The sequence below is a fragment of the Haliotis rubra genome, unplaced genomic scaffold, assembly GCF_003918875.1.
Source record: "Haliotis rubra isolate DU_JTF1 unplaced genomic scaffold, ASM391887v1 Scf99, whole genome shotgun sequence".
Classification (NCBI taxonomy): domain Eukaryota; kingdom Metazoa; phylum Mollusca; class Gastropoda; order Lepetellida; family Haliotidae; genus Haliotis; species Haliotis rubra.
The window spans coordinates 1,796,151-1,808,532 of NW_025767734.1; the positions used below are offsets into that span (position 1 = coordinate 1,796,151).

Sequence of the window (12,382 nt, forward strand, 5' to 3'; positions counted from 1 at the left end):
ATTGCGAATCCTCGTGGTTTTACCTTGCCAATTGAACATTTAAATCTGAGAATTTTATTTGACTTAGGATAAAAGTTGGTTAACAAACGATCATAGTTTGACATGGCTATTATTGGTTTGTATTACAAGGGGGTATGCACATCAAATGAAACACCGGAAACGGCAAGGGTTGTTATAAGTTAACGCTCTTCACGTACCGCACGTTTCATTTGTTTCACTGTTCCAACGACTGCGCTTATCCACTTGTAATACAAACCAGTAATAGCGATTTGAATCTATGATCGTTTGTTAAACAACTTTTATCCTAAGTTGAATAAAATTTTGAGATTTAAATGTTCAACTGGCAAAATAAAAATCATGAGTATTCGCAATCTTAATTTCACTTTATTTGATTTACATTTTTGTTTAAAGTGAAATTCATCGGTACGTTTTCACTGCAAACAGACTATATGTAATCTTTGTTTCAGTTTTTGTTTCATTTTAGGCATTTGTTAGAAGGTGACTATCCATAGAACTTGGTTTTCCTACATCCACATCGTTGTTTGTGCAAAAGACCATTCCGAAATCATACAAACTCAGCCGGGTATATAGCCAGGCGATTTATCGGACGTCCGCTGTTATCTCCAGATGAGAAAGTAGCAGGTTTTTCTTGAGGTCTTGGGGAAGGGACGAAAGTCATTTTCTATTTTTCATGACTGATGGCCGAGACCGCGTTTGGCGCCGCAAAGACACTGCATGCGCACAACGGCACATCGCGGAGTCAGTACCGTTTGGCAGAGGTTCACGGATGGTATGGGCTTGTCGTTCTGAAGACTGTAAATGTTGATATGAACAATTTCGAAGGCCATCCTCAACATTACCAGTATAGTCGCATAAAAACATTTTTATTGTATTATTTATAAAATAAAGTACTTAGTAATTAAATGTCTACTTTTTATTTTCGCATGGGGATTTCAGGGAGGTTCCCAGTACCTCATGTTTAAGCCGAATGAAGATCATGCTTGATTGTGGTTTGCTTGATTGCGTGTCATCGTGACCTGATGATCGTTGCTCATGCTCTCAACCGCTTGTTTGCCTGGCGAGTATTGTAAACAACAGCCGCTGTAGCTGACTGGGACACCAGTACCCGCTTATTTTGTATATCTGATTATATTGCTGAAATATATTGCATTGTCCATTTCAGAGACATCAAGCCTGACAACATCTTACTGGACGAAGAAGGTAAGTTTTAGTTTCACAGTACAGATTAGGGACCGTTATTATGGCCTAGGGGTGTGTGTGTGTGATGATTTTTATGGAGAAGCATGTACAATGTGAATGACCCCCCTAAAATTTATGGACAAAGTAAGTGACCCCCCTGCATGTTATGTACAAAGTCAATGACCCCCTTCCCCCTTCCCATATTTTTAAAGCCTGGTATTAAAATATTTTTATGTACAAAATTGCTGCCACACACCCCCGAATCATGTGTACAAAATTGCTGACCCCTACCTCCCCAGAACAAAATGGTTCTTTCCTCTCTTCTCCCCCTAAAAATTTTTTTATCAAGATTTTAATGCCTACTTCGAAGTCTATGAAATGATGATGTCTGTTTTTGTTTTCAGGTCACGCACATATAACGGACTTTAATATCGCCACCACACTTGCCACTGGAGAACTAGCGACATCTATGTCTGGAACCAAGCCTTATATGGGTATACGAAAATGAGATGGAATTATTAGATGACACGTTGAACTATATATAGTTTATATATAGTTCATGTATATAGCATTGTATAGCATACCTCTTGAGCTTTATAGGATATCTTTCAAAATACGTATGTACAACTTAATTGCGTGGTATGTATTGCGGGCTATTGGTGTGTTGTATATTTCAAAATGTCGATTATGCAGAACTCAAACGGTCATCATTGCGGTGAATTAAAGTGATGAATAATATATAACTACCTCACAGACCTTGCGCTGACCATGGATCAGAATAGTGGGATTCGAACCAACGATCAGATGATTCTGTATATGTGCGACGTGAAACATCGCTTCATTACAAACTGTCAGGACTCGCGTGTGAGAGGCTGTTGTTTAACGCCGCAATCAGCAATATTACTGTATGTAAATATGTGTCTCATGAGAAAACAAAGACAATGAATAACAAATCACCACAATATATAGACAAAAGATATACATGTCAAATAAGTAAGTAAGTAAACTACAGAAGTCACCTGTAATTGCCATACCATGTTGTTATTCTCTTCAGCCCCGGAGGTGTTCGCCTGTTCCTTGGATGAAAGCCGTGGATATGGGTACCAGGTAGATTGGTGGTCCTTGGGGGTATCAGCGTTTGAATTGCTCAAAGGAAGGGTGAGAGTATATTATGTTAGAAAAATGGAATGAGTGAGAGAGTGAATGCTTTTTACGCCACAACCAGTAATACCACAGCTGTAGCGGTGTAGTTAGTGCAAACTAGAGGTGAAGATAATGAGCACCGTCGGGGAAAGTTGTCATACCATCATACAGGTCACACACTTTGTAACAAAACTATCCCAATATTTGTCTGTGGTAGTTGATTTCCATCTTGGAGAACAATGCTACATCCTACTTTAACTTCGGCCTTTCATTTAAATCCCCATTAACCATGCATCTGTACTCGATGATGCCCTTAACATAGAACCATAGAATAAGTAGGTTTCAGTAATACCCGTGAAGATCGGTGTTCGAATTGGTCTTCAGCAACCCACGCTTGTCGTAAGAGGCGACTAATAGGATCGGGTGGTCAGGCTCGTTGACACATGTCATCTTTCCTAATTGCGTGATCATGATTTTGATCACTGGATAGTTTGGTCCAGACTCGATTATTTACATTTAGCTGGAATAAAGAGGAGTGCAGCGTTAAAAACCCCAAACAAACAAAGGTCTTAGTAAACACCGTACAGAGAGAAACCAGGATAGTGATTAGTCGTGTCAAAATGCAAAGTATATTTCTCAGTTTTGGAAAAGTTCTCTGCACTTGTGTGTCATTAGTGTTGACGGGGAGGGTCATAACTATAGGACTATTCCTTTCGTGTCGCCAGAGGCCTTACGAGATCCACGGTTCAACCTCCCTGGCTGAGGTAAAGGCGCTGTTCCATACTACCAAGGTGCACTACCCCTCGCTCTGTGATAACGGCATGAAGGACCTCCTCCGACAGGTCAGTGAAGTGTGTGGGGCTCTCCGTTATGTATGGTCTGTTTGCAGTGAAAACGTACCGATGAATTTCACATTCAACAAAAATGTAAATCAAATAAAGTGAAATTAAGTTTGCGAATCCTCATAATTGTATCTTGCCATTTGAACATTTAAAACTCAGAATTTTATTCAACTTAGGATAAAAGTTGTTTAACAAATGATCATAGTTTCAAATCGCTAATACTGGTTTGTATTACAAGGGGGGAAAGCGCAGTAGTTGGAACAGAGAAACAAATACACGTGCGGTACGTGATGAGCGTTAACTTAGAACAAACCCTACTTGTTCTCGGTGTTTCATTTAATGTGCACACCCCCATGTAATACAAACCAATAATAGCGATTTGAAACTATGATCGTTTGTCAAACAACTTTTATCCTAAGTTGAATGAAATTCTCAGATTTAAATGTTCAAATGGCAAGGTAAAATTATGAGGATTCGCAATCTTACTTTCACTTTATTTGATTTACATTTTTATTTAAAGTGAAATTCATCGGTACGTTTTCACTGCAAACAGACTATAGTCCATGTTTACATAGACACACAGTGTACTACGGTTATAACAAACTAAAATAGTGGTCCCTTTGAGTTTTATATAACCTGGAATATTCGATGTCCTGCTTCAGTATACCGATAGTTTACTATGTTGTGTACGTACCCGTGAAGATCCGGTTTGGAATTGGTCTTCAGCAGCCAATACCTGTCGTAAGTGGCGACTAACGGGATCTCTTGGTTGGGCTCACTGACTTGCTTGTCAAATGTCTCGTATTCAGTTGATCACTAGATTGTCTAGTCTAGACAGTTATTTACAGAGAATATTGCTGAGTGCGGCGTTAGACAACAAGCAAACAAACAGGTTACACCAAGATCGTAATGAAACACCATCTGTATTGACGTCCTATGGAATAAGGGAGATAAATCTCGTTCAATGGAAGGATTTCCACATTGAAGCGGCATATAAATGTTCGAGAAGTGTATTTTCTGCATTTTCTTTTCATGCAAAATTTATTCCCAGTTTGATGAAATCATAACAACATATGGCATTTTCCTTACAATGAATCCTTCACTGTTTATCCAAATACCAAACCACAGGCAAATTGTAGCGCAAATAGGGTTGCGCAACAAAGAGAAAATGACCAGTCTTCTCATTTGCGAGCTACAATTTGCCTGTGACCAAACCTACCATTCTTCCCAACAAGAACTCTTGCAACAATACGCGCTTCGCTGCGACATAGCTAACATTTCCCAACAACAAAGTAACAATATCAACACACAATGCCACTTAGAAAGTGGTAAGATGTAACATATGTAATATTTGGGATGACACTTTCTGAGTAAATTACAGATTCCAGCACATTTTGGTTGTGTCCTATCCGAACTCTGGGGGTGTGGGTTCGAATCCCTGAAAGAACTCAACATCCAAAAGTACTAGAATCTGTACTTCACTGTGAAAGTGTAATCCCAAAAAGGGATCCAAATCCTCATATTACCAATTTCACCAATTTGGACGACGCCTGAGAATGCCGATTATGGAAAGAAACTTAATGTTTTGTGTCAACCCTTTCTAACTGGTTTTTAATCCCTGTCAACCCTTTCTACTTCAGTTAAGGGGCGGTGGGTAGACTAGTGGTTCAAGCGTTCGCTCGTCAAGCCGAAGACACGGGTTCGATTCCCTACATGGGCACAATGTGTGAAGCCCATTTCTGGTGTCCCCCGCAGTGATATTGCTGGAATATTGCTAAAAGCGGCGTTAAACCAAACACACTCACTCACTTCAGTAAAGATAATGATACGTGTATGTTTCTCCTTCCTGGATATATACTGATGGAAATGAATAAGGGAACACATGAAAGTACAAGTGTTCCTTTATATGTTCACAGGATTTCAGGATAGTGGGGTAGCCTAGTGGTTAAAGCGTTGGCTCGTCACGCCGAAGACCCGGGTTCGAATCCCCACATGGGTACAATGTGTGAAGCCCATTGCTGGTGTCCCCCGCCGTGATATTGCTGGAATATTGCTAAAAGCGGCGTAAAACCAAACTCAGTCAGTCAGTCAGTCACAGGATTTCACTCACATTGCAATACAAAGCATGCCAAGAAGCCTGGAAAAGAATACAGGCACATTTGTACTTTCATGTATTCCCTTATTCGATTCGTTTCCATGAGTATATTATAATTTAATCGAAAGTATCTTACAGATATATAAATATATTTCTATATTTTTATAACAAAGCATTATCTTACATCATCTTCCATGACTGTACTTGTTATGCATGTTTCCAGTTGCTGGAGGTGGATCCAAGTCAGAGGTTGTCCACATTGTCTGGCTTCCGTAGACATCCTTTCATGGCGGACACAGACTTGGACCCAGTGCTCAGGAAAGAAGTCAAACCTGCTTTTGTGCCTTCTGTGAGTCTGTCCCATAATATTAACTTAATTTGGACACTCGGGTCTACTCGGCTGTTTTCTTTCCTTACGTATTACCTCGACCAGCAGTAGCGTAGTTATATTGCATGATGTCACAGTAGACTGCAATGATATATCCTGCCGCGTAAAGTTTCAAATGCCCGTGCTGTGTTATGAGAATGAAAATAGTTCCAATATGGATCCCTGCCAGATAAACGAGATTGAGCTGAACTAAAGCTTAGTTCTCTGACTATATATAATTTTGATGGGAACAAATAATTCCTTTTAAATTGAAAAGGAGCCTCATAGAGATGGGAGGTTCTTTTAGCTGAGGAAATCTAGACTTGCTTTATTTAGGGCCTTAGCATGCAGATAAACCTGGGCGGAAGGGAAAATAATCGGGTTCAGGGACTGTGAGACAGGCTAATTTTGAGCTTGTGTCGTCTTACAGCGGTAACGTTAGAGCGCCCAACATAAGCGTATGCATATCATAGTTGTTTTATCTAGTATCTAAGAATGATGCTGTCACGATACAATAACGAAGGAATTAAGGATAAAGGATTTGATCCAACATGTCACAGATACTAGTAACAAAGGGAGACAATTCTCATTCGCGAATGTATATTGGAAGCCAGATTCATTTTGATGATACAGCCGTGCCATCTAGAAATGTTCCCATCCGACTTTTTGTACCATTACAGCATTGATACTTGTATGCTGCCCAATAACCGGGCTTATACGGATTGTGACGAATGTCTCCGTCACTAGGGTTGTATTGTATGTTGGGTGTACAACGAGGGGCATGTTGTGTTTCCAGAAGGATCACCTCAACTGTGACCCCACGTACGAACTCGAGGAGATGATCATAGAAACGAAACCGCTGCATAAGAAGAAGAAGAGACTGGCCAAACAGAACTCCAGGAAGGGGGAGATGATGTCCCAGTCTTCAACAGAGGTAGGGAATGGGGCTGTGACACCCAGGGTGGGTGGTGTGACTGTCCAGACTGGGACAATAGTGGACTTCGAACAGGGGTCAGATGCACTGATAAATGACGTCAAGGGGAAAGAATAACCAGCTCCGATTATCCAGTTCCATTGGGCGCCAATGGCTCAATTGGGGGCAAAATTGCATGAGTGAGTGAGTGAGTTTAGTTTTACGCCACACTCAGCAATATTACAGCTATATGGCAGCGGTTTGTAAATAATCGAGTCTGGACCAGACAATCCAGTGATCAACAGCATGAGCATCGATCTGCGCAATTGGGAACCGATAGTCGACTTTTGTAGCAAGCATGGGTTGCTGAAGAACTATTCTACCTCGGCTCTTCACGGGTCCAAAATTGCATGAAGGGATCGCGACATGTTCGCGTAAAGGATTTCTTTGTAGATGACTTAGCATAAGTGATAAATGCGTCTATAGACGTGATCGTTGTCATACTTCTGTTTCAGGAAATGGACGAGCTGCAGATCTATCTGAAGAGTATAGGAAAAAACTTTACACCTTACAACAGGGAGAAGTAAGTATTAGTTTTCCATCAAGTTTTCATTCAATCAATCGACACAATTGGGATACGATAACATGCATTCACCCCAAGTTAGCCAGTCTGACCAACCTCATTAGTCGTGTTTTACTACAGGCAAGGACACCAACGATTTCAAACAATTACGTAACAAAGAAGTAAAGGTGTGTATGTAACTAAATGCCCGTCGACATTCGTGAATATTTGAGCAGAATACAATAATGTCTCATCTCTTTGTTTTTTTCTGTATTTCAGAAGTCTCGAGGAGCAAGAGAGGAAAAAGCTAGCAGACCTGGAATCGGAGAAGCAGAAGACACTATCAGACGATCCCGAGAAGCAAAAGATAGAAGCAGACGACACCGAGCCGTCTTGATACCCATCCTCGCTACACAGGGGTGTATCTGTTGTATAATATTTGGCTGAATTTTCTCCTTTATATTATATAGGCAATAACAGTTCCGGAGAAATATAACAATCTCGCAGCCAGAGTATCACCATCAGGTCATTATTTGCAATATGTGGGTTATATTCCAGGAAAGAAAATGCACATGTGCACTTTCTGTTGTTGTTTATAATATGATTTGCATATTTACACGTCATCCAATATCGGATGACATGCGGGACATTTTTAAGACGATTCCGATAAATGATAACAGCTTACCAAAAGCCAGAAGCATCTTTATTGAAATAAGGTGGCGCTGTAGAGAGCAGAGAACAGCCAATTGAAATATATACGTCGTGTACCTTGGTCAGATTTATTGAATGACTATGGGACCAAAGGCTGAGGGTCTAGGGGGAGTTGGTTTAATGGATTCTTCAGTCGACGTTTGTTTCTTTCATTAGATAGTAATCAATAACTGTTTTAATTGTTATTTTACTGTCAGTGAAGCCAAAATAGCGAGTTAATTTCATTGTGTTGCTTTTAGTTTCACTTCGCAACTGACTTTGCTGTCATGTATTATTCATACAATGGAACATATCTCCTTTCATGACAGTTAGAAGTGGTAACTAGCGGAAAGAATTATGTAGCTGCAATAGTATTTTGAGGGCGTTCGCTCAGTTGTTTTCAGGGCAAATCAGTTTCTTGTGATGAGCGTCATTAAGAGTGGACCAGAGCTACACAACGTTCTGTTCAGACTTTTGATCTTTTTTCATACTGCTCCTTTTCAGCTGCACGGACAAACTGACCTTGACCTTGAAGATAATGTCAGGTCATAATTGTTACAGCCATGTATGTATGCCCAAATGCTTGTTTGACCCTTAATATCTCATGACCCCATTTACTTCGTCCAGCTCAATACCATCCTCGGTTATGCAGGGTGTTTTAACACCATTCTGTTATTATAAACGCCCTGGTCCATTTGCCTTTGTTTCGAGTCCTTTTCGAAAACGTGGACGCAAATAGATGAAAGGTCAAATTACTTCCATGTACGAGGGAAATTCAGCAAAAGGTTACTGATATGAACTACAGAGGTGGTGACGTCACTTCCCAAAGAACGCCATGACAGGTCCGACATATTGATCGGAGTAAAATGGGGACACACTGCATAACAGAGGATGTCCCTATACGCACAGACAAACATATCTTGCAGAAAAATACAGAGCAATCTACCACAATACCGATATGCAGTTAATGCAAAGGAATGACTGCAAATCTGATGATTTGTTACAGAAACGGGTGGTTATAAAAGTTTTGTGCGTTGTTATAAAGTTACAGTGACATTACGTATCACTATAGTTACATCGTGGACAACCAATGGTCGATAGAATGAGCAGCGATCATTCAGGATTCCAGAGATTCCAGAGTGGATTACAGAGATTCCACTCTCTGGAATCATCTTCCACTGGAGCTAAGGACAATAGACAACCTGAAGATTTTCAAATCCAAACTGAAGACAGAGTCTAACTTTTCTTTCTTGAGCTGTTCGGAGAGCGCTACTGAGCAGTACTTTTGGACTGGAATTGGCGCTATATAAATGTTTTCATGATGATGATGATGATGATGATGATGATCATGATCTCTGTTTGCATCGAGTACTGTTTTTAGAATGAAACATAAATTGCAACCATCCCTCGATGCTCATGATGTCAATCACTGGATCGTCTGTGCAGATTCGATTTTTATAGACCGCCGTCATATTGCTGGAATAATGCTGAGTGCGGCGTTAAACAACAGTCTGGCTGAAATATTGCCAATGAGACGTTAAACATTCTGAGACCCCAGAAACCATTGTGTTGCTAATAGGGGTAGCAAAGTGGGTACAGTGTTTCCGGTGTTTGGTTCCCAACATGGGAATGCCACATTGTGTAGAGTCGATTTTCCAGTATCTCATGCTTGTCTAAGGAGCGACTAAAATCTCTTTCTGCCAGTCACTGTCCAGACCTGGTCACTGTAATATGCCAGAATGTGAGCAAGACGACCTGAACACTCACTGCGGCATCGAGGTCCTTCGTCGACATGTTGTCTTGTCACAGGACACAGGGACACTCGATCCTTCAAGAAGTACATCTCCGATCGTTTACAATCATGAAATGTTACAGCATTTTTACAAAAAAGTATTTATGATGACTATTGTTCAAAACATACGTCCTAATGGCCGCAATCGAGAGGAGGTATGTTTTGTGCAGTAGTGTATGTCTATGGTATGAGTTGTTATTGCGTTTGATTTACATGCCAATCATTTATTAAACATTAAATTTCTGAACTTGTATATATTAACACAGTTATATTTATATGTTATAATTCAAATGCATATTTGTTTTGTAAATATTTATTAATGTTATTTTAATGTATATAGCCTCTATTCACGGTTATAGCGGATTGTATTAATATGAAAACATTCACTTCGTGTTGCCAGGATAATGTTTCGTGTAACGTAAATATATTAAATATTTACAAATTGTTTATTTAAAAGTCATAAGACTTGTTTTCGAGTATTTTAATCTCTTTGTCTTGAATAATAACATTCGTATTGAAGAGGAACACTTTTTCTGCATAGACAACTTCTTTAATGTCATAGATGCTAGAAGTCGTCTATCCATAGAAGTTGATCCTCTTTATTATACCAACTTCTTGATGCCACTGAAAGAGGTGAGTTCATTAGCGAATTTAATCCCCGGGAAACATCCAGGCTACAATTGCACTTACTTTCGTAAGAGGCGACAATCGGTATCAGGTAGTCAGGGCTGAAGGTTTGACCAATACATTGGTATCCCAATATCGATGTTCATCAATTCAATCCAGGCTCGATCATTTACAGACCGCCGTCGTTTTGCTGAAATATTGCTGAATGCGACGTTACCAATCTGACACGCCGCCGAGAAGGTGCCATTACACTTTCACTCTACTTTTAACACGGACATTGGTTAAGACGATGCTGTTTCACATGCATGTCGTGTCGGCACCGAGTTGCATGGCACAACAACACCATGCCATTAGAATGTCACAAAATGTCCAGTTAAACACATCCGTTGTTGAACCTAGATTCATTCATGTTTGTTATTTATTGAATGCCATTAATAAGAAAAATAACACCTAAATTAGTGGGCAATATACTGACAATTTGTATTGTTTATATCCTCGTGTATGTATTTATTATAAACCATGTGTGGATTCCTGGTTTAAGAAGTTCCCAGTATTTCGTGCTTGTCATAAGAACCGACTTAAATGCTCTTTCTGCCAGTAGGTTATTCGCCTTGTTCAGATGCGATCATTTAAAGGCCGCCAAAATAAAGCTGTCATAATGTCACTCACGAATGTATATAATAATAATAATAATGAAAATTTATACAGCGCTAAATCCAACCACTACGTGGGTGCTCACAGCGCTCTATCTGACATCGGCGTTAGTGAGATCGACAACCTGCTGCTGCAAATGCCTAAGAAATGCTTATTACCCCCAACATTCTAGAATCAGCTTCAAGATTACCCCGTACACTTTTTGTGAATTCCTATCAAAAACAAGATGCATAACTTGACTGGTCGGCTTCGCAAAATTATAAGTGTGAGTCATGTTTGTAAGGGCGAGAAAATATTTTCTGTGTCTAACAAACATCTTCATGCTATTTTGATTGCATTTCTGCAAAACTTGTAGAGACCAAACAATATTTAAATTGACCAACTTTATATTGTATATCGTAGGAATATGGTCAATATGATGATCAACTGAACGGCAAGGGCTGCGGGTTCTTTGGCAAGCTGCTCACAGTAACGGCAGGCTGCCCTTGTTAGTTAACGTTATTTAAAGCACAATGCAATATCTATGGATAAAATCTCACTTCATTTTACATGTGATCGAATCGTCCTATTTTATAACTGGTTGATTACAACTACTGGTTTGCCTTAGGGTATCTGAAATATTTATGATAAAGGTATTCTTAACATGACAAGATTATTAGAACACCACAAGTTAAATTCATTAATATATACAGATCGGAAAATGTGGTATTTTGTGTATTATTTTGCTCCGAAACAATGGATATGCAATCAGCGTGATTATTAAAGGGTGATCTAGGTATGTTGGGTGTAGACTATAAAAGAGAAACACACAAAAGAGCACGATTGACAGTGATGGAAAAGGTGCCCAAAACACGCCTGAAGTAACCAGTTGTTTAGATCATTCAACGTGCAATATACAAGTTAAAGTCAGTATGGGTATAAACTGGGTTCATTCCAGGTACAGTGAGTGCGTGAGTATGGTTTTACGCCGCTTTTAGCAATATTCCAGCAATACCACGGCGGGGGACACCAGAAATGGGCTTCACACATTGTACCCATGTGGGGAATCGAACCAGAGTCTTCGGCGTGACGAGCCAACGCTTTAACCACTAGGCTACCCCACCATCCCTCCCAGATACAACTGAACAGCACTGTTGTAAGTTGTATACGAGATGTGGGATATCTCTTATTATCTACTGACCCGTTAATAATGACTTTGAGTATATTTTGTTGTTAACTGCTCCAAAATAATAGTTAGAGAATGATTCAGACTTTATTCAGTTTTCACCTCAGCAAGTACTTACGTATGATTTGTTGGTTCCGCAACTAGTGGTACACTATTGCACACGATGCTGGCGGGTATTAGTGTACATAGGCTGCACAGACACTTTGTGATTGGGAATGTACATTACATTTGCCATGGAGACACGTGGTGATATGACTATTTTCTATATCTGCACCAGCATTAATTATCACGTGAGATGTGCAGCAAGATGGAATAAAGTGGATGTTTTTGTA

General features: G+C 39.8%; 1 protein-coding gene across 1 annotated transcript in view; it reads left to right on the forward strand.

The window, feature by feature from the left end:
- The window catches only part of LOC124265644 (serine/threonine-protein kinase 32B-like), a 155,398-nt gene extending 143,016 nt beyond the window's left edge, over positions 1-12,382 (forward strand). Inside the window, exons 4-11 of the mRNA XM_046700437.1 lie at positions 1,184-1,221; positions 1,605-1,694; positions 2,255-2,358; positions 3,069-3,185; positions 5,504-5,629; positions 6,444-6,581; positions 7,076-7,143; positions 7,402-12,382. Of these exons, the coding sequence (XP_046556393.1) occupies positions 1,184-1,221; positions 1,605-1,694; positions 2,255-2,358; positions 3,069-3,185; positions 5,504-5,629; positions 6,444-6,581; positions 7,076-7,143; positions 7,402-7,519 (799 nt within the window). The 3' untranslated portion in view covers positions 7,520-12,382. The remainder of the gene's footprint in view (positions 1-1,183; positions 1,222-1,604; positions 1,695-2,254; positions 2,359-3,068; positions 3,186-5,503; positions 5,630-6,443; positions 6,582-7,075; positions 7,144-7,401) is intronic.